We start from the raw sequence: 23,274 nt of genomic DNA, 5'->3' as shown, positions 1-23,274 counted from the left end.
GCGGCTCATCTCACCCTCACCTCACACTCACCTCACCCTCTCCTCACCACTCACCTCACCCTCTCCTCACCACTCACCACTCGTACCGTCTTGCAACAATACCCCAGGCGCTTCTACAAACGTCTGCGCAAACGTCGCAGATATAGTTGCCGCTTGCTGGATGCCCTCACGGCGGCGCGAGCGAGTTCAAGGTACGCGAGCGCTACCTGTGCAGTGGTTTTTGTTGTTAAATAAAGTGCAGCATGTTATGAACTTTTATGATTCTAGCCGTGAGATATCCACTGCTGGATGAACGCTGCCCCCCCTGCTGTCACAGTCTCTCGCAGTTGTGAGATCCAAAACAAGAGTTCCTGCACACACGCTGATTTCACCGCTCCGTCTCCACGAATTTTGACGTCTCTCGGACGCATGCTCCCCCTCTCCTCTGGCTGTGATTCCGTCGTTAAGTCTTCACCACCTCCAATCTATCGCCCTGCTAGCGACGTATCCTGCACAAGCCTCGTTCTTTGAACAGGCAGTACAGTTTACTGTATTCATGTGTGTCCTCGACTATTAGTGGGGGGCGGTGGCGCTGTGGTTAGCGCGCTGCGACACTAAAACTAAACGATATATACTTGTATTTTACCAGGTAAAGCACACTAAAGCTACATAGCTCACGGCCTGGCCACAAACGAGAGTTCAACAAAGTGGCTTATCGCGTGGCAATGTATAGCAGCCACATACTGTCCTCTATAGGCTGATTCTGATATCGGCTGGGCGGGTACAGCGCAGCAAACTCCGTTATTGAACAGTAGTGTACTGTACTTCTGTGCTCCCACGTTGATGTTCCTCAACCTCACTGACCAAAGAACAACAACAACCTACTCCAGCAAATAGAAGAATTGGCCAAATGTCCTCTGGTGGAGGCCCTTCCGCCAGCAGTGTCGTGAGCAACAATTGGAGTGTTGCTTTGCCCCTTTGCCCCTTTTACCCTGCAGAGTTTAGTTGATTAGTTTTGCTCGATCTAACCTCCTTGCCCCACATACACACGCGCATTTTACTTTGTGATGATCTTTGTTTACAGGAGATGGGGAGACAGCGGCCGCCGTTCGACTCTAACAACGCAGCCAGTACATCTAAAAGTAAGACGAGTGTGAATTTATTATTTTATTATTTACCTTCTACGTGACTTTACCGAAAGAACCAAGAATATGAATCCCCGCAGTCACGAAAGCTTTAAGTCGAAATTTAAGAGTGTGAATTTGTCATCGGTGCGCGCACGTGAGGTGCGACATGGACGCGACACTGACGGGACAGCAACGACGGCTCTCGAACTCAGTGCGGCCCAGTGTTGTTGTGCGGTTTGCATAACCCGTCAACCCATACGGGTTGCCCCTTATTATTGTTCAAGTTCATTTATTAGATAATTGGTTGTTTACCCTTCTATCTGGCAACAAAACTGACACCTTTTTACAAGGAGTCATGTTTGCATAGACCGCAATACCTGCAGTCATAATACAAACAAAAGACATAACTCTGATAATGTGCACTGTCCTTGAAGTTGATTGGTCCACACCCGAGACAGCTTTCCTTAGAGCCTAGTCTCACATGGGTTGGACCAGATAACGCCAAAAGGCGCACTAACTTGTCCAACCCATGTGAGACTAGGCTCTAAGGAAAGCTGTCTCGGGTGTGGACCAATCAACTTCAAGGACAGTGCACATTATCAGAGTTATGTCTTTTGTTTGTATTATGACTGCAGGTATTGCGGTCTATGCAAACATGACTCCTTGTAAAAAGGTGTCAGTTTTGTTGCCAGATAGAAGGGTAAACAACCAATTAAAATATTTTTACTGGCAAATGAGGTTCCCATAGTTCATTTATTAGGTATAGCCCTGTGAGCCATTCGGCTCTTGAATCGGGTGCAACCGCAATAAACAAAAAACAAAAACATGAACAAGAAAACATCTTAAAGTGAATATGTGACTATGTGCAAACAGAAAATCCAAGAAAAGACAGCAACATATTGCAGAAAAAGCACCGTACACCAACGCTGTGTGCAAAAATCCCAGTGGGATGCAAGTCAAACAACAACACCCACAAGACAACTTAGATTAAGGCCATCAGTCTTACTCCGTACTACAACAAACAAACATGGCCAAACCAATAAACTTTTCGAAATCACCAAAATAAAGCCATGAAAGCAATGAAACAGTGATCATAGGAATTGACTGAATTTTCACAATAAATGACATAAACAACATGTACTACCAAAAAACAGGGAGATTGTGATTGAGTTTTCAGGTCCATATGGCGTACAGCCGTTTCAATACGGGCAACAACAAAAATTGTCTATTTTTAAATCCTTTATATTAAGTTTGCGTGCTTGCTTGCTTGCGTGCTTGCTTGCTTGCTTGCGTGCTTGCTTGCTTACGACCGTGCAAATCTTTCGGTCGTCTTTTAACCCACTTCCCGTGATCCAATCGAGCTGACATTTTCCACACAGACTCGTTGTGCGAGACAATTAATGTTCGTGAAAAAAAATTCCCAAAATTTTACACTTTTTAGGCAAAAAAAATGTATTTTACATATATTCAAATAGAACTCATTCATGGCTTTGGCTGAACGTCAGAGTGTAAGAGCCCAGAGCGTAACCCCTCCACAGGCCGTGGCGGAGTAGCGCAGTTGGTAGGGCCCTCGCTCCCCATGCCAAAGGTCGCGGGATCGATCCCCGCGTCCTCCACAGGCGAATATATTTTTAAATCCTTTATATTAAGTTCGCTGCCACGCATATAAAGGATTTATAGTGAAAAACTTTGTTTTTACGGGTTATACTTATTACACGCATTTGTTTAACTCACTTCGTCTAATGGTAGGTTTTTACCCTTTTAACTGGTACAAAACTGACACCTTTATTCAAGGCATCATGTTTGCAATGACCACAACACAAGTAGTCAATAAAGCAAACAAAAAGAAGCAACTCTGATAAGGATAATAATATGCACTGTCCTTGAAGTTGATTGGCCCACACCCGAGACGGCTTTCTTTAGAGCCTAGTCCCCATTGGTGTAGGGCCAGATGACACCAGAAGGCGTACAACTCAAAAACAGTGCAGTATCAGAGTATTGAGAGTTCGGGGTAAACATTTACACTATGAGATCTCTTTTACCAGTGGCAAAATATAATGGTAGGTTTTTACCTTTTTAACTGGTACAAAACTGACACCTTTATTCAAGGCATCATGTCTGTTGTATCCTCAAAAAAGAAATATTGTAACTCAATTTTAACCCACTTCCCAATGTGCTGTCGACTGCAAACTTCGTATAGGTATGTCATACTGATGACAACACGATATTCTATCATAAAAAATCCAAAACATATTTTAAAACTTTTTACACGCTTTTATTTAACTTACTGTATGTGTTGTATCCAAAAATCTTGTAACTCAATTTCAACCGTATTCCCAATGTCGTATCGACTGCAAACTTCGTATAGCTATGTCATACTGATGACAATACTATATTCTATCATTAAAAAATTAAAATAAAATATTTTTAAACAATTTTTTACGACTCTAATTGTCGACGCTCAACTCACGTTGCCTGTAAATCACCACGGTCCCTCACGTCACGGAAAGCCTCGGGGAGCCACGCCGAGGGGCGGGGGATGTGGAAGGAGGGGAGGGGCGATGGGGGAATGGGGCAGGGGGAGGGGCAGCTCGGACAGTACATTTCATTAAAGCGTGTTTAAAAAAAAAAGTATTTGAAATATTTTTTTATTATTACACGCTTTCATTTAACTCACTCTGTTGTTGTCGTATCCTCAAATCTTGTAACTCAATTTTAACTGTCTTCCCAATGAGGTACCGACTGCAAACTTCGTAAACTTATGTCTTACTGATGACAAAACTATATTCTATCATTGAAACCATATTTTTTATGTTATATTTCGGCTTGGGTCTAATTGTCCACGCTCAACTGACGTTGGCTCTAAATCACCACGGTCCCTTACGTTATGGCAGGCATCGGAGCCACTTCCTGGAGTCGTGGAGTTTTGCCATTACGAGTACGGTACATTTCATTAAAGCGTGTTTAAAAAAAAAGCTGATCGTAAAAAAAAATAGTATTTTTAAATTTTACTTATTGTTTGTGTTTCTCTCTTGTGGTGATGGGACTTTGTAGGATGAACGTTGAGATGTATGAGGGCACGGGGTCACTAATAAGGTCTGAAATGGTCTGTAATAAGTTAGGCACTGATAAGGCGTTGACAGGTATACATACAAAAATATGTATAAATACATTTGCTAGTGATCAAATTAAGCGCTTATCGGTTCTTTGACAATTTTGAGCGGATTTTTTTTAGCTTGTGCTGGCAAGCCACGTGATGTCATCATCACGTGTTGGTTCCAGGTCTTTCACTTCTCTATTTGGTTTTCATCGTTTTTCTCTTGTCTACATCTCTCTCTCATCTCTCGATCTCTCGTTTATCTCGTTCCTCTAACTAACCAGTATTTATTTTGTGTACCTCGTTATGTCTTGGTGAACTATTTCTCGACGGGCCATTCCAAAGGCATTCAAAGGCCACCCGGTAGCGTAACGAGTGTATGGGCAGGGGGTGCCTTGCCCCCACTGGTGGCCAAAACTACGAGCTGGGGCCCCTCTTTGAAAACCACCATGAGATGTGGTTTTAACAAAAGTGTAAAAGTACAATAACTTATTTAAAACGCGGTTCAAAGTTTTTTATTTATGAAAATGCTTTCATTTCGCAGTGGCTGAATTTTGCGAAGATGGAGTGCCCCTATGGTGTTTAACGTTCTAGACCATGTGTGTAACGATGTGCTTAGGCACGAGGGGCCACGATATAGAATTAACCTGGATGTGACCGTGCGAGACGAATCAAATATTGGGGCCCCACCTGACCTATTGCCGCACCCCCTGAGCTGGTAATGGAGTCACTGCGCCACTGAGGGCCACGTTTGGCCCATGGTTCATCGGATGAAGACTCCTTGTGTGCATGACGTTATTATAATCACCATGTGGAGTCGGCATTGAACACGTGTCCCTCACTCTTGCAGAATTGAAAAAGGACAAGCCGTTCGCGAAAGGGGCAGCGAAGTCCTCAGCAGGTGGAGGTGCGGGTGATGCGAACAGAAGCTCGCTCTTTGTGGAGATCATCAGCAAGGCTGGGATGACACTGAAGCTAGATGAAGCTCACAACCAACTGTGTGAGTCATTCAAAGACTCATCCTGATCTCCTGAGTTCTCAGCTCGGTCAACAAAATAAACTTGATATGAATCGGAAAAAAATCCTGCACACGCGATTCTCTGCATGCATCATGAGCTAACTGATGTGAATTGATGAAACAAATTCGTAATTATACCTTCAATCAGTTGGTTAATTCGTTGACTATTGATCGTACAGACGGGTATCGAGGATTACACTTTATCCTGAACTCTATAAAGCAGGATCACTTCATTATGTCAGTGGAAATCACTAAGTTGAATTATTTTATTAAGATACTATCATGGTCAGAATTTCATATTGGAGAATGTCTATTGACTTACATATTTAGATTAGCAGGAAGGCCTTTGTGATATTTATTGGATGTAGTAAACCTCTTGGACGAATTAAGAAAAGCAAGACCGAATGTTTGTAAAATTAGTTTAATTTGATTTCTGTGAAATTAAGTGCCAAAATATGTCAAATTCTGTTCATAACACATTCACAAACTTTCAGTCGTGTCCATTACAGTATCCACCAGACCGTGGTGTTTCTGCCGTGGTCGTTCCACTGCCCACCACTCGGTCGCCGTTACACTCAATAGACGACGGCCTACGGCGAGAACTACGTACAGCAGAAGTTTAGAGGCGCATGCCACTGGACAAAACGCCAAACGAATCGTAGCAATGAAATGTCGAGCTATTTTATTATGTCATACATATTGCAACAATTGCATTTTGTAACTGCGCTAATGTTTCTGCCATTGTGTGTGTGTTCTTCCACAGCGGTTGATGATGCTATTTTCCAAAAGAATGTGACTCAGGGTCTGCGCAAGCATGCCAGCTATCCCAAGGTAACACATTTTTTCCCATTGCATGCTGTTTATTGTCATAATGAGGTGCACCAGCCAGCTGACATTGGTAATTTGTTGACACCGGTGTTAATTGAATCATTAAAAAAAAAATTGTCTTAGTCTCATCGAAGACAACATGTAGATGTTCGCTAAGTGTTAGTCTAGATGACTAAAAACAGTCAAACCTTTAGTTCACTTTTAGTTATTCAATGTTAACCAGATGCACAAATTCCCCCACCTCCAATATAAAATAACCCAACACATTCAACAGTAATACTATTTCTATATTCTTTGGGTCTTTCGGTAAAGTCACATAGATAGGTTCAAAGTAAATAACAAAAAACTACGGCGTTTCGATGGCAACACAAGCGGTCATCATCAGGAAAAGGCCGATGTTTCGGGCAACTTACCTTACAGGACGTATTATGAGTGTCAGTCAATGAGTAAATCAGTTTTTTCCACCCAAATAGTCCGACCATAATTTTGGATCTCTATCGGTGCGCTGCAGTTTCTATTAACATCACCGAACGACGTTAGTGTGTTGACTTCGCTCAAGTTCGTGACTACCGTCTTGTCATCGTTAATCACACTGGGGTCTTTGGGGAACGGGGGGCAGCAGTTATAGTCATATCTATGGGACCTTTTTGCCAGTATCAATAAATACATTAATGTGTCGTTAAATCCGCCACCGCCCGACAGCCAATTAGTAAGGTTTCTCACGTAAAGAAGAACATGCCAATTCATTACTAGTACAGCACACCGGTGTTTTGGAGTGTAAACCTACAACATGTTCCATCACACTGGGTTAACTCGACGCCATCGCATATATTTACGCGATTAACCCAAAACAAAAACCTGTATTTATGGACGTGCTTTATTGCCAAAAAGGGTAAAACCTATTCTTATTTTTAATTAATCGTAGTCATCGTTGCGCTTAACGATATTCGTCGACTCGTTACTGTCGTTGGCTATAACAAAGCACGCTTTGTTTTACAAATTCTTGTTTTAATTAAATTTTCGTCACTAATTTTGTGAACAGGTGGTGGATGACTTCATAAGCAGCCTGCAGGAGTATGTGGAGGGCCGTGAGGCGTTGAAGACTTGCCTGCTACCGTGCCGGTCCTGCCAGGATTCTGATGCCAGGTAGGCTTCTGCGCAAGCTGCCAAATTTCGTTGGAATAATAATGGTGCTTGCCGGCCGTCACAACACAAGATGCCAGTACACGAGGGTGCTTGTGTAATGTGGAGGCCCTTTTGTCAGTCCACTGCTGGATGAGGGCCTCCCCACACACACACCGTGCCAGTCATGGGACTTTTTTTCACGCCATATTTTGCGCTCGTCAGTGCGGGTTGGTGAATGTGGGAGAGCATAAACATGGGGGCATAGAAGTGTCGTGTCAACGATTCAGAGACAGAGTTTCTAGGAGGCACTTTCTTTATTAACAACTTTCACGGTCTCGTCCGTACACTCTCCACAGTAGCTCAGCCTAGCCTGTACATTACACTAGCTGTCTAACACTGACGGCGCTGACTGAGATAGCCAACTACTATCCTTCGTAGCGCAATATCTAGCAGAGACGTTTAGCGACGAAGGCGACGAGATGACAGCAACGATGAGACGAGTTCATTCCCAGAACCGGCAGCCTCGAGCTACTGCTCAGCTCTTTTTAAAATCCTTTATATTAAGTTCACTTGCTTGCTTGCTTGCGCGCTTACGACCGTGCAAATCTTTCGGTCGTTTTTTAACCCACTTCCCGTGATCCAATCAAGCTGACATTTTGCACACAGACTCGTTGTGCGTGACAATTTATTTTCGTGAAATTTTTTTTCCAAAATTTTCCACTTTTTAGGAAAAAAAACATTTCATATTTAATTTAAAATACCAATGTCATAAAAATGAAACTTACTCAAGAAAAACAGAAATGAATAATAAAATAAAACCGATGCCACGCATATAAAGGATTTATAGTGAAAAACTTTGTTTTTACGGGTTAATTTTTATGCTGCCCGCGCAGCCTGGCTCCGCCCTGACCGCGCCTACCTTCTTGAACCTACTAGTCGGTTCCAGGGGCCTCCAGATGGGGTCCTCCGTGCACGCCCTCACCAGCGTGTGTACTATCTGTCCACAGTTGCCGCTGCTGTCCACCAGCCGGCGCTATTACACTACAGAAGTACTGTTCAACTTGATATTTCTGCACTGCCTTCTTGTGAACACCACGTAGCCCCACAGCCTACAACATCTGTTATGTGTAGTGGCTACGCTACCTAGCACTGTACGAGCTCCTGTTCACTTTGAATGAAGTGCTTCATTATGCACATTAATATTTTACTTTTCATTATTAAGTAATTTTTTTCCCAAAACCTTCCAACCCGCTGTGGTTGACCTATTTATTGCATTATTTTGATGTCGGTTTACTGAGGTATATAAACGCTATAGATCTATGTATGTGTGGAGGCAGGTGATGGTCTTGGCCCAGTCACCAATGATTTACACGAGTCCTCATGTTGCATGAGCCATCATGTAACATATGGTTGAGTCTCATGTGAGAAATTCTCTTAACAGGGCATATAAAAAGGGGCACCACCTGGTATCAATACGAGAGGCCTATTTGAGCGACTTCAGAAGTAGTCGTGTGAAGTCATTTTCTGGGCACCTCGATAACTGATGAGGACGATGGAAATTATGACGACATTAATGATGATCATTAATGATGGTCAGATTAGCGCGGCTGGCTACGTACGGTGTGAAACAAGTTCAACATACTCTCTGGTGTCTTTTATAATTGTGCGCCCAGTGTAGGTTATTCTTCAGTGTGTGCTTTTGCAATAATGAATAAGGAAGCATCAAGGAACTCTGTGAAATATTTATTGTTTATCTTTTTTTCATGTTCCAGTACGAAGGCTTCACGTGAAAGTTTGATCAAGCTTCTCCTTGGAGTAAATATTCTGCAGGTACTCCCATCTCGTTCATACTGCACTGCAAATGTATAATATAAAATATATTTCCTTTATCACCGGCATGCAATATTGTTATTAATGCTTCCTCTGGCTGTTGTGTTTAATGTATGATACGAATAGCAAGCGTGGTTGTGTTTGCTCGCTCTTTCTCTCTCACTCGCTCTAGACTCCTTTAATGAATGCGCTCTTGGAAAAGCTCCCCGAGTTCATGGAAGACGGGTACATTGCACACTCCTCTCACTGTTGATGCAAATATTTTGATGCCATATCCCTTATTGGACATTAAGGCCGATGTTGCCGTCGATCGGCCTGGAATTAGAATGTCGTGACAAGTTAATGAAGAAACTAACCTTGACTTGATATTACAGTAGAGTACAGCGATGACGTAATGACTGTTGCCAGAAAGATGTGCAATTTTTTTACATATTGGCATAAGACAGAGGAAAGTGGAAACATGAAATGTGAAGTGGACACCTACTGGCCATCTGCCCATGGATTGTGATGATGATGACAGTACAACATGAACACCATTGGAACCTCCATTGCCAGTAGCAAAATATGATAATTGTTTATTTACCCTTTTATCTGGCAACAAAACTAACACCATTTTTACAAGGAGTCATGTTTGCATTGACCACAATACCTGCGGTCCGATTGCAAACAAAAAACACAACTCTGATAATGGTGTCATCTGGTCCAACACCTTGTGAGACTAGGCTCTAAGGCTCTAAGAAAAGCTGTCTCGGGTGTGGACAAATCAATTTCAAGGACAGTGCATACATTATCAGAGTTGTGTTTTTTGTTTGCAATCCGACCGCAGGTATTGGGGTCAATGCAAACATGACTCCTTGTAAAAAAGGTGTCAGTTTTGTTGCCAGATAAAAGGGTAAAACACCAATTATCAGTACAACATTACATATCCAACTCACTAGGGACTCAGGTTTAGGTGGATATGTAAAATAGTCGGATATTTGAACATCGATATATGGTCGATGACAGCTTTGCTCCACCGTGCAGGCATACTGCACTGGTTAAGAATGGTTAACCGGTCAAGGTGGATATGTGACGGTCGGACATGTGATGTATTCTAGTCACCTGTTTCGGCTCGAAGGCTAATTACGCGCATACTGTTATCGCATTATGCATTTTTCTTTGCAACGAAGCCATAAACATACTCAAGTTTTTGGGCGATAATGTGTTGCGCATTGCCATTGCTGACTCTGTTTTGTTGTTGTATTCGTGAAGGAATTCGGAGGATGGCGTGAACATCCCTCGTTTGACCATCAGTCATTTTAAGTGGCTGGATCGCATTTATGACTCAACGGTAAATGAAGCAGAAACATCCGGCCAAGATACTGTTGAGAACGGTCAATAAAACCTTCGGTTCTTTGGCTCTCTTTTGAAACACTTTGAGCAGATGGCCCATATAAAACGAACCACACATTCTCGGAGCAGCCAAATGAGTTGGCTCGGTTTTTCAAACCGTTTTGTTTTGTGCGTCCATAAAAGTCACATGAGCTGTAAACACTGACTTTCCAATGGGTTTTCGGAATGTACCACTTGTTGGGAGCTTCACTTATTTCATTGCATCACGTGGAGCGAACGTCACACGTCGTGCCAAACAACGTGTGGTACGACCCAAAAACACATCTGACAGCTGCACAGCACAATCGTGAAAACCTACATGGTAGGATAATGCTAATACATTTCAATTCTGTTTTGCCATGGCTTACACAGATGATGTGCTTTTGTAAAATCTTGGCCAATGTATTTTGACTGGGCTGGATACGATGACTTGTAAGTGGTGTATAAGATTCATTGATTGATTTCGAATATTAAGTTTATGATACATCCTCTAATTTGAGTAAGACTAGATGGGTTTACACCATTGGAACCTCCTTTGCCAGTAGCAAAATATGATAATTGTTTTTTTACCCTTTTATCTGGCAATGGTGTAAATGCTTACCCCGAGCTCTCATACTCTGATAGTGCATTGTCTTTTGAGTTGTGCGCCTTTTGGCGTCATCTGGTCCAAAACCATGTGAGACTAGGCTCTATGGAAAGCTGTCTAGGGTGTGGACCAATCAATTTCAGGACAGTACATTCATTATCAGAGTTATGTTTTTTGTTTGCATTCCGACTGCAGGTATTGTGCTCAATGCAAACATGACTCCTTGTAAAAAAGATGTCAGTTTTGTTGCCAGATAAAAGGGTAAAAAAACAATTATACTAGATGGGTTTTTTATTTGTATATGTTGTGTAGTGACATAGTATTAGCTATGAAGCAGCATAGCGCTGGCTGCTGGCGGGGAAGAGGATCTGCAGATTACAGCAGCCCAGACAGCATCAGGCCACGTGATACACCAGAGGGGGATCTCGGGGAAAGGTCACGGAAGGGACACACCAGGAACCCGCGGGTAGGTTCTAGAAAGGGGGCGTGGCCGGGGGTGGAGCCAGGCTACGCTGACAGTATAAGAGGGGCCCCGATACGGGACCTCGGGGCTGTCGTTTGGAGTGGGATCCCCATCATGCTGATGGAGTCTCTACAGTCGTCTCTGTCTTCACCATCTTGGCGTCAGAGTGTTAAAGAAAATCAAGAAAAATATATTCAGTCACGACAGTTGTATGCAATGGCTTCACGTGACCCATGCTGCCAGTATTCCCCGCTGCATTCACAGCACTTCTATAATTGTTCAGCTCTCTGTCAATCCACTGATGGATGAAGGCCTCTGCACACCACTTTGTAGAAGTTGTTTGGGCCATACTTCCCCCATATTGATCAGAGTGGGTTGGCGAAGGGGGGCGTGGGACACCACGACCAGGTCTGCTATCATATGCCACTCTTCTTTTGTTAGCCATGACCTGGAATTAAACTCAGGTCTGGGTTCCTTACCATAGTGCAATACCCATGGTGCTACTGCTACCCTTTACCATAATGCAATCGTATTTCCCTCTCTGGCCTGTAGAATTGTAACCATCATTCCTTGTTACAAACAAAACATAAAATACCTGGGCATGTTGTCTCTATTTTTATGACATCTTGAGATATGTTCACATTTAGGTAAGCTAAAAAAACAAGGCCCACTGAACTATATAACTCTTTTTCAGAAGCTACCTGGCCACAAATGATAACCCAATGATGTGGCTTATCATGTGGAAATTTATAGTAGCAGACAAATACCCTAAACGCATGTTGATTCTAAATATGGAAAGTAAAACCAGAGGACCTGGATAAAAATCCACGCGACCGTGGGGAAAACATGCTAACTCCAAATATAGAAGGCGTCCGGATCGCGATTGAACCCACAACCTGTATACCAGGCGAGGAAGTTAACATTTCACTGTTGTGTGAACCCTTGGCAATGTGGTGAAACTTGTGTTTGAATGGCGCCTGATCCCAGAGCCTCACCGATCGCATTCTGGAGCTGCTCACCGTCGCTCCTCTCGACGTGCAGCGTGACATCATCACCTGCCTGCCAGAGATCATTGAGGATGCCCAACACACGCGGGTGGCTAAAGAACTCAGGTGAGTGAGTGCCTGTCTCTTTTCGCCCTGATTATATAATACGCATTCCCTTTGTTTTCCTAAAATCTTTGTTTAATCAGGAGATGAAGTAACTCATTGAATTGCGTGAAAATAACATTATTTCTGTAACAAGTGTGACCTGGGTTACATCAAGAATAATTGAACGTTAATTTTTAACACATATCTTCCACAATGTAACAACAATATTTTCCGTTTTACACATGCAAACCAAGCCAGCACGGGGCACTAATCATGTGGCTTTCCATACTCGTCATATCGTTATAAACTCGAACTGTTGCCTCTTAAATGCCATGCGAACGAAAGAAAGAATGAAGAGCGGAGTAGGCGGTGCAAATATGGATTCACGCCTTTTCCTTGTTTCACTTCCCGCAGTGCCCTGATGCAGCAGAACACGCAACTGACGGTGGTTGTTCTTGATGTCCTCTCCAACATCAACCTGTCCTCTGACCTCCTGGCGGAGGTAAGGAATCGCTTCTTCCTCGTGTCAAGCTGTACATTTTATTTTGGGTCTGCGCTGACTTCATACACACTTTCGAATTGAGCAACCTGTTTGATTATACGGCATCGGCAGTGGTGCATGCCACGCCACACGTCGCGAGTTTGAGAATCGATTTTCGTCGATGAGTTCGATTCCCGTTTCAGGTGCGTGGCTCGGTGATGCTTACCCTTGCATCAGTGGAGCTCGATGACCTTCCCGTGGTTGTCAAGTTCATCTTGCACTCCATCACTGCCACGGATGCCTACGAGGTACCATTTTTGTTCTTTGTGGTCATGTTAGTATATGGATGTTGAACTTGTTCAGCAACCGCACTAATTGGATCATCATTAATGATCGTCATCAATGTTATTCTCATCATTACCATCGTCATAATCAGTTATCGAGGTGCCCGGAAGATGACTTTGCACGACTAGTTCAGAATTCTCTAAAATAAGCCTCGTATCGATACCAAATGGTGCACCTTCTTTTTGCCCTATTAAGAGTTTATCACATGAGCCTCAACCAAATGTTACATTACTGCAATCGTTGGTGACTGGGCCAAGATCATCACCTTGCTACACTTAATAATATTTATTGAAAGCCCAGTTAAATCACGTGCAGCTAATACTTGGATTCGAACCCAGGGTCTCAGCTGTGCTGGCTCGGTGTGTTTGACATAGTATTCCATTACTTGAGCAATACGGCCATGTTTAACCCCACTCACGAGCACCCCCGTATTTCCTGAGCAGTCTTCTTGTCGCGTCTTCCAACAGTCTCACGGCGTGCGTTGCGTGGGTCTGGCTGTGTCCGTGGCTCTCAGGTGATTGCCGAGCTGAGAACCAAGTTGGACTTCCAGCTGTGCCTCCCTCCTGCCAGCCTCAGCGTCACACAAGGCGGGCGCAGGGCGGCAACTTGCGTGTAAGAGAACTCGATGCGGGCGAACGAACGCGCTCGCTGCTGAATCAGCCGGCGCTGAGGAACGCGCTCAGGGCTTGCCGGGGGATAATTCACGATCACGCGCGGCGTACGCCGTAATATCATCGTCATCAATAATGAACCCTTTTTCGTTCCGAGACGTCTACAAGTTGCAGGCTGGGTGTACCGTTCACCGCTGAATCTCGGAATGCGCAAGCAGCTCGGCGTTAATTTTATTTAGAGAGGCGTAGCACCCTTGTATTTATAGACATTGTACTCACAGCAGAGAACTGTAGCGACACGACCGCACTCTACGATAGCTGGTGCCAAACTGTGGCACACGCTTTCCCACATGGTCTCGTGGAAGCCTCGGTACCGATAAAGTATTTTATTTCAGTTTTTCTTCCGGGTTCGTTTTGATGACGCGTACACTTGCGTCATCGAAACGGGAAAGGGTTAAATTCATCCGTATTAATTCTAAATGACGCATGAATTTTCGCCCTCGCCTCTCGGTGTGTTCCCTTGTGTGTGGGATTGGGGTTGCTGCGCCTGCATGCTGCGTCGGCGCGTGTCCCTTGCAGGCCTTCGCAAGTGGCTCCTGACAAACGTGACTGCAAAGCACTGGTGCTCGACGCCATTGCATCGGCTGTGCGCTTCCAAAAGACCACAGCTGAGGCTTGGATTAAGGTGTCTGACTCCTTCTCTTGTGTTGCTGTGTCCATCTCTTTGAGCTGCGTTGGTAAAATAGAGTGACCTGCTCATGCCTCTGTAGACAGCTCTAGAGTAGCCCCTCTTCGAGAGAGTACTTGGCCTACTCTTCCACTCTGGCCAGACCTCTTGGAAGAGTTGGGAGTACCCACACTCTACCCCAACACACGCGACCTGCCGATAGACTAACACCGGTGAACCAGTTTAGCCTACTGGGTGGACAGAGGTGGCAGTGGGGACTTAAGAAACTTGCACCGCCGTTTAAACTGCTGCGCCGGGAGATTATATCGAACCGGCAACGTCTACATTGCAAGTCCAGTCTTTTGATGATTACACCACGGTGGCGACATGTTAACTACCTCGTCTGGTATACAGGAGGTTGTGGGTTTGATCCCGTGCCTGACGCCTGTATATTTGGAGTTTGCGCGTCTCTCTCGTGTTCACGTGGATTTTTCCCCAGTTCCTTGGGTTTTTTTCTCCACATTTACAATTAACATGCATTTAGAGTATTTGACTGCTATACATTTCCAGATGATAGGCCACGTCGTTGAGCTATCATTTGTGGCCAGGTCGCTTCTGAAACAGCTTTATAGCTCAGTGGGCCTTGGTAAAAAATATATCATAATATCTGTGGATGTTTAAAACATGCAAAGCATCCTTAAATTGTCATTGCTGTTATGCCATGTTAATTTCATTTGATTTACCTTTTTAAGGCGATTGAAAGTGTGCGCTCCGAGTCGGAACACAAGGTAAGATGCTCGTTATTTGCTACATGAACATTCACTGCACAGACTGTATCACTGCCAGTAGTTCACAAGCACACTTTATTGCAGCTGATGATTGTAGTTTTACTTTGGTCTCAAGCATGAAATCACATGCGTAAATGCTTACGAGTTGTAATGTAAATTGTCATTGAAGAAACAGCAGCAGCAGCACAGATCCACGCTAAAAGCATCGCTTTAAAGCATCGCTTTAAGGCATCGCCGTTTCATCACACTGCGGACTTTAAAATCAATTTGCAGCTCTCGCTTGAAGCGGTTTGAGCTTGCGGTGTTTGTTGTGCATGGGTTCGTCCGGTCGAGCGTTGCCCCATGCCACGATGACGATGGACAGCGCTTGTCCCTAGTGGGGGTCTGTGAGGCCACACTGAGAGATCATCGTCTTTATGCTTGCGTTGCCATTGCGTCCCCAGGTCATCGACTTCCTGGTGCTGCTCATCCTTCACATCAACCACCACAAGGCCGTGGAGAGCCTCGTGCAGGCCAAGGTGCGCGCGGGTTGCCTTGGCGACAAGCTGCTGCAAGCCGTCTTCAGCGGGCACACCCCGGTGAGCTCGCGCAGCCGCGGTCACTGAAGGAACGACACGCTGGAGCGGACGTATGTTTGTCCGTGCGTACGTATGTACGTTGAATTTCTTTCGCAACGTGCGTAGCTGACCCGTGCTAATCGGAGGTGCGGGTGAGCAATACCCCCATTGCTCTATCCAGCCAGCAGATAAATTTGACTTGGTTGTATATCCGCTCATGCAACATGTCAACATATGAAATACAGTGGTGTGTTATTTTCGATTGTATATGTTCTTGACTATTTGTCTGCCAGCCTGGCTGTTTGTGTCTCTACTTACCTGGCTACTTGCTATCTATCTCGCCTAAAGTCTGACCGCTGGCACATCGGTGCGGGGCCGTCACGTTACGGTTGGTTTTTCCACTGGCTATTTGCTGAGCTAAGCCCAAATCAAACCTTGAAACTGGCATCATGAGGCATCGGAATCTGGCTCTGGGGTCAAGCAGCGAGAGGTGCAGGGTTAATAGTTTCCGATAATACTTTGTGTTTGTTGATGATCATTGCGTGTGGTGTCAGCGGCACTGCTCACGCTCTGAAGTGGAAAAACCAACCTGGCGCAGTTTGAGCCGTGTTGTACTGACTAAGCATGGCCAGTACGACACGGTTCGGATCTGTGGTGAATTTTTTTTTTTTTTACCCCAGACGGACTTTGCGATGTCCCCCATTGTGCACGCACACACACACCGTGTGCCGTGTGCAGGTGATGTGCGAGTATTTCCCGTCCATTTTGGCGCTGGCGCAGACCCTGCTGCGGTCGCCAGATCCGGTGGTGGCGTCGTTCGCCGGCCGCGTGTACTGCCACGTCTTCTTCTGCTTTGACCCGTACTACCAGCAGGTCAGTCTGCACTCCACCCACCCACCTACCCACTCATTACACATAAAGTGCTTGCCACAAATGAACAACAGTACCTTGCTGATCTCGTTAAGTAACAAACCATTACATGAACTCCGGCCATCCTCGCAGCGGCTTTTGGCTAGCCATCGAATAAAGACGGTCGCTGCAGCCATCTGGAACGGTTTTCCTTCCGATATTAGGAAGTCACTGGAGCTATGCCCTTTTAAATCTATATTTAAAACTACATTTTCTTTGTTTAATTTGTCCTTCCCCCACACCTCCGATTAGCACGGTTGGCTACACATGGTGCGAAAGTTCAACATACACACATCGCAGAGGACTTGAATTGTTGCATGCCTAACAGAGTTGTAACGATGTATAAACTAATATAAATTATCATTATGGTGAAAAAGAAGTTCAATATACATACATACTCCCACGCCACTACCCCCCTGGTATCACCTTCCCTGCTGTAATTTCTCAATTTCTCGCAACGCTTCGAAACTGCAGCATCTGTCTACCAACAGTGTGATGAGGTCATTTTCGGTTTCTGATCGCCGATGTCGACCGCCCCCTCCCCCACCGATGACTTACTTGAGGCTGAGGTGGCCTAATAAAGGCCCAGAAGAGATTAAATAAGCGAGTGGTTCTCCTGGATAGGAGTACGCCCAGAGGGTTCGCGAATAATAGAGCAGTCTGAGAACCACTGCGTTCGGGTGTCAGTGGTGAGATGTACTTCTCTGTCACGGCTGGCTGTGGTGACTGTGTATGCTGAAGGGGTGTGCACCAATCCCCACCAATCCCCACTAATCCCCCGTGTCAGTCCGCGGTCGTTTCACTTGACGGCTGCGGACAAGCGGCGACGTCCCATGTAAACGTCTCATCGCCGACTCGACCACTGAACCCCGTAGATTGGATCTGCCTTAAAAACAATCGCGCACGCTCAACTTCAACCGAATAACCCACGGCACCCATGGCAGATGCCACGGTGGTGAGATGTTAACTACCTCGCTTGGTTTACAGGAGGTCGTGGGTTCAATCCCGACCCTGACACTTATTTGTTTGCAGTTTGCATGTTCTCCCCATGGTCACGTGGATTTTTCTCCAGGTCCTCCGGTTTTTCCCACCACATTTAGAAACGTACGTTTAGAGTATTTGGCTGCTATACATTTCCACATAATAACCCTCTTTGTTGTGCAATCATTTGTGGCTAGGTCGCTTCTGAACAAGTGCTATATAGTTCAGTGGGGTGTGACTACCCTCAAATCTTTGAAGACATCTGGCCAGTGCGGCTCTCTAAATCTCCAACTAGTGCAGACCCGACTACCAGCAGTGGCGTGAGTAAGATATTGCAAGGGCTCAATGTGCCCTTGCATTTTCTTAAACGACAACAGATGTAACTTAAGTCTGGCTCATTTCTCCCTGTCTCCCCGTGCAGGAAGTGGTGGGGTCGCTGGTCACCTTCGTGTGTAACGGCTACACAGCCGAGGCGGATACGGCGCTACAAGTCCTGCATGAGCTGGTGCAGCAGCGCACAGCCTCGCTGGCCTCCTACGCGGTCTTCATCAAGGCAAGGGCCAGCCCTGACCTAGGCAGTGTCTCTGTACATAAGGGCCAGCCCTCAGCTAAGCCGTGTCTATGTACATAAGGGCCAGCCCTTACTTAGGCCGTATCTTTGTATTTAACAGCCAGTCCTCAACTAGGCTATTTGTTGATAAGAGCCAGCCGTCATTATGTATGTTGTGTTTTATACATATGTTTTTGAAGATTTATAGCTTAAAACACTTGGAAATTAGGATTTTTAAGAATGATTTCAGAATTTTTTCAGTTTAGATTTTCTGATCACTTACATGATGTAATGATTTAACATTATGTCATATCATCTGATATCCTGTCACACCATATTTGTTTGAAAATTGTGGCTTTTAAGTACACTTTATTTTTACCAGGAGTACAGCAAAGCACAAACAACAATACATTAACAATGTGAGATACGATTATAAAGCTACGGAAAACTGATATTGCGAGAAGTATCATGACACCATGGGAACGTCCTTTGCCAGTAGCAAAATACGATAATTGTTTTTTTTACCCTTTTATCTGGCAACAAAACTGACATCTTTTTTTACAAGGAGTCATGTTTGCATTGACCACAATACCTGCGGTCGGAATGCAAACAAAAAACACAACTCTGATAATGTATGCACTGTCCTTGAAATTGATTGGTCCACACCCAAGACAGCTTTTTTTAGAGCCTAGTCTTACATGGTGTTGGACCAGATGACGCCAACAGGCGCACAACTCAAAGACAATGCACCATCAGAGTATGAGAGCTCGGGGTAAGCATTTACACCATTGGAACCTCCTTTGCCAGTATCTGGTCCAACACCATGTGAGACTAGGCTCTAAGAAAAGCTGTCTCGGGTGTGGACCAATCAATTTCAAGGACAGTGCATACATTATCAGAGTTGTGTTTTTTGTTTGCATTCCGATCGCAGGTATTGTGGTCAATGCAAACATGACTTCTTGTAAAAAAGGTGTCAGTTTTGTGGCCAGATAAAAGGGTAAAAACCAATGATCAATTATCATGACCTGAAATGTGATATAGTTTCTAAAACATCGTGATAAATACAGTGGCAATCACAGTTAATAGCCTTGGGCAGTATTTCTGTGTGGGGTTCCGTTTGATACAAGCCTGTCTGTGGATGTGTGCAGGGTATCTTGGACTATCTGGAGAATCTCTCTTTCACACAGATCCGGAAGCTTTTCTTCATTCTCAGCACCCTGGCCTTCAGTGGGGGCACCCAGGGAAGTTACATCCAGGTGAGGAACAGCAAACTGAAGGTTTATAGTCCATAAGCCCAGATGAGGTGTTTTACTTAAATCTAAACTCTTTGTTTTACCAGGTAAGGCCCACTGAGTTATATAGCTCTTTTTTAGAAACGACCTGGCCACAAATGATAGCCCAATGAAGTGGCTTATCATGTGAACATGTATAGCAGCCACATACTCAATGCGTGTTTCTAAATGTGGAGGGAAAAGCCGGAAAACCGGAGAAAATTCCACGTGACCACGGGGAGAACATGCAAACTCCAAATATGCAGGTGTCAGGACTGGGATCGAACCCACGACCTCCTGTATACTAGGCGAGGTAGGTAATATCTCGTCACCTGAGGTGGCATAACTTGAGTGGTTCCAATTTTTTTGTGTGACCAATAACAGTGAAGGATGCGATAAGCGTGTTAAATAATTTGTGTTCATCTCGTGATTCACTCTTAGCAGCTGCGTAAGTTAATCGGTACGACTGATTACATGCTACCTCGGGTGGTAGCAATTTCTGCTCTGGCCCATGGACTGTCGTGATGTTCTTTAGTCCGTTAACATGACCCGGCTGTTTAATTTCAGCCTGATTTGTTATCAGTCGCAGAAGGGTGGCTTATGGATCAGCACTGATTCGGCACGGCTGATATTTTGTGTTATGATTGTTCTGATCAGTAACCCAAGTCACTCGTGCAAATGAGACGATCGTCTCTTGAGATGTAGTTGCCTGGTTGAGGAAGATTAACTTTAAACTTAAATGTGTAACTTTAACAGCATTCCACCCCATCACCATCCCCCCACCTCCTCCCTTTACACCCCCCCTACCCTTGCAAATTAGGCTTTCCATCTCAAGGGATTATCCAGGTGAAACATTTAACGTGAAAATATGTAAAAAATCTCTTTCTAATAATATCGGGTGCATTGCGGGTGATTTGGGGTTGTTGTAACCTTGCGCCTGCGTTCGTGTGGCGCTGCAAATTAAAACGTGTGGCGCTTGCCAACTAAGGTGAACTTGGCGTGGAACCAACAGTGACCATCGACCACCAACACCCGCCATTGCCCCACCATCACCCCTGCATCGCACACCATCACCCCACCATCGCTCACCGTCACCCAACACCGCTCTACATTGCCCCACCATACCCCATCATCGCCCCATCATCGCCCCATCATCGCCCCATCATCGCCCCACCATCGCCCCTCTGTCTGCAGGGCGACATGCACATCGTGGTGCGCAAGCAGCTGTCAAGCACGGTGCTCAAATATAAGCGCATCGGCATCATTGGCGCCATCGCGCTGGTGGGGAGCATGGCCACTCGCGGGTAATGCGCAGCCCTCCCCTTCCCCACCACTGTCTCCGCTACCGCTACCACCACCGTCACTAACACTGCGACTACGACCAACACCGCCACCGTCACCACCACCACCCCTGCCACCGCCACTACCACTGCCACCGGTTGCCGTGCTGCGGCAACACCGGAGCTATTGCGGCAACCACTAGGATCGTAACGACTCCAGTGGATTAGCAAAGAAGCGCACGTGTTATTTTACACAAATGTTTATTTTGTATGTAATGGCTTGTCACGATGACCAATCACATTGGAATGCGCTGTGTGGTTTGAAAATTCTCGCCTGTACCAATGGGATTAATTGTTATTCAAATTGAACTGAAGTCAATTATTGATTCTGTGACTTCTGGAAGTGATAATGGATTTCCTGAATGGTTATTGTAAAATTGATAAGCAATTAACCCGAGAGTCAAATAATCGATTGCAGCTGTTTCATACGCTCATGATGGAGGAATACAATATTATGCTAAGTATTTGTGAATGTTCCATTGATGATAATGGAGTGAAACAAAACGACAGGCAAGACCGAATTAAAAAAAATCGATTTTAAAATAAGATGAAATGATTGGCTACGGAATTCGATCACGACTCGAAATTGATTTCAACAGTTTATCAAATTGATGGGGGTGTGATTGTTACCAGAGTACAGGGACTACTGAACATTCGACTTAGAAACTGTCCGTTTGTCCAGTTGCCTGTTCAGACCGAGAGTCGTAAGTTCAATCGCCACGCAATAGATGGCGGTGGTGGCATCTACATCTGCAGAACATGAAGAACCAGTGGCATCTACAGGAGATTCTCCAACTTTTAAAGCGATTCTTTGTGTTTAGTGTACATGCCATGCAACATGTTTTGAATCGACAGGATTAAACTTGGACTTGCGAACAAATTGACTTACGAACAGACCTCTGGAACCTAACTAACTCGTTCGTAAGTAGAAGAGTTCCTCTAGCTGATATTCATAATGACTAACACTCTCATAATGATGATAATTATCGACATTATGTGATTAATATTTGTTATGATTTAGCGACTACAATTTGTTTCGAGAATAGTGTTTTTATTCATTATTTACTCTGTCTTGCTCATTCTGTCAGCCCCAATGTAACTTTAGTAGTACGCTAGTGCTTCTTTGAACCGTGTGTCGTGATATTAACAATGTATTTTAATGGCCTAATCAACTAATGCTTGCACTGCTATTATGATACGCTGTTGTGATCTTTTTGTCACGATGGGTTTTTTCTCCGTCGTGCAGAGATCTTGCTGCCCCCCTGCCAACACTGGACATCTGTGGAAACGAGTTTCATAGCTCATCGGATTTCTAATTCAAGATTCTGATTCTGAATACTTACACGCCGAATACCGATCTATCACACCTCTCTGGCCTCTATATATGTGCCATGAAGAAGGTTCGTTGCTCAAAACGTCATCCATTATATCGGAACCATAATCTTTATCGTGGAGAATTCCGATGAGCTATGAAGGGCAATGTGTTATGGATGAATGTGAGTTTGTCAGCACTTTCACGTGTGAGCTGATGTTTAGCATCTCCTGTAGCTGAGTGTTTAATTGGCGTGCAAAGCCAGTATGATCGTGTGTGTGTGTGTGTGCGCGCGCGTGTGTTTTCCCCTTTTCTTGTACTAGGAAAAGTGAAGCGACAGACACATCTGCTTCCCAGGCATCTCCGCTCAGCAGCAATGTCTTCAAACAGGTTATTGTGGCAACAGGGCGAGACTTGCACACGTAAAAATAATCAACTTTGTTTAACTCACAGTCGAGAAGTCCGTCAATGGCTCCTGAGACACGCGGCGCCTGCGTTTTGTGCGAGCCGATTCCACAGTTTAGGGACTGCGGCGTTTTTGACCTACACACATATATATTAATAATAAGGCGTCCATACAAAATGTAAATTGCTTTAAAGTAGCGAATTAATTGATTTATTGATGTCGATTTTGATACAGGCATGCATTGTCACCGGATCTGAGTACGTGTGCAAAATGTGGAATTGATTGGACAACAGGAAGTGGACGAAATTTTGATTACAAGATTTGACCACGACAAACAAGAATCAAGTGAAGTAAAACCGTTGAAAAAAGGTCTTGCCCAGAGCCTTCAACGGACTATTTGTGAAAGTGCTTAGTGAGCATCTGTTGAGACCGGCACTGCACGAAGTGGTGTTGTGATCAGCACCACGCTCGGCCACCTTTGTGCCTCCCCACTGCTGATGTTTTTTACACGCACTGCACCAGGTGCTCATTTAAGGCTGAG

The 23,274-nt window shown here is 44.7% G+C and overlaps 1 protein-coding gene across 1 annotated transcript in view; it reads left to right on the top strand.

The window, feature by feature from the left end:
• Positions 1-1,066: 1,066 nt before the first annotated feature.
• FANCD2 (FA complementation group D2) overlaps positions 1,067-23,274 on the top strand; it is a 60,115-nt gene continuing 37,907 nt past the window's right edge. The window contains exons 1-19 of the mRNA XM_078876383.1: positions 1,067-1,121; positions 5,054-5,203; positions 5,985-6,052; positions 7,092-7,195; positions 8,947-9,004; positions 9,177-9,229; positions 10,256-10,334; positions 12,412-12,536; positions 12,930-13,017; positions 13,200-13,304; positions 13,856-13,953; positions 14,532-14,637; positions 15,372-15,407; positions 15,851-15,985; positions 16,703-16,837; positions 18,276-18,407; positions 19,553-19,660; positions 20,870-20,979; positions 22,651-22,717. Of these exons, the coding sequence (XP_078732509.1) occupies positions 1,067-1,121; positions 5,054-5,203; positions 5,985-6,052; positions 7,092-7,195; positions 8,947-9,004; positions 9,177-9,229; positions 10,256-10,334; positions 12,412-12,536; positions 12,930-13,017; positions 13,200-13,304; positions 13,856-13,953; positions 14,532-14,637; positions 15,372-15,407; positions 15,851-15,985; positions 16,703-16,837; positions 18,276-18,407; positions 19,553-19,660; positions 20,870-20,979; positions 22,651-22,717 (1,812 nt within the window). The remainder of the gene's footprint in view (positions 1,122-5,053; positions 5,204-5,984; positions 6,053-7,091; positions 7,196-8,946; positions 9,005-9,176; positions 9,230-10,255; positions 10,335-12,411; positions 12,537-12,929; positions 13,018-13,199; positions 13,305-13,855; positions 13,954-14,531; positions 14,638-15,371; positions 15,408-15,850; positions 15,986-16,702; positions 16,838-18,275; positions 18,408-19,552; positions 19,661-20,869; positions 20,980-22,650; positions 22,718-23,274) is intronic.

This window comes from Lampetra fluviatilis, chromosome 44, assembly GCF_964198595.1.
Source record: "Lampetra fluviatilis chromosome 44, kcLamFluv1.1, whole genome shotgun sequence".
Lineage (NCBI taxonomy): Eukaryota > Metazoa > Chordata > Hyperoartia > Petromyzontiformes > Petromyzontidae > Lampetra > Lampetra fluviatilis.
Note: the sequence above shows the minus strand (reverse complement) of the source record. Positions and strands in the feature narration are given on the sequence as shown.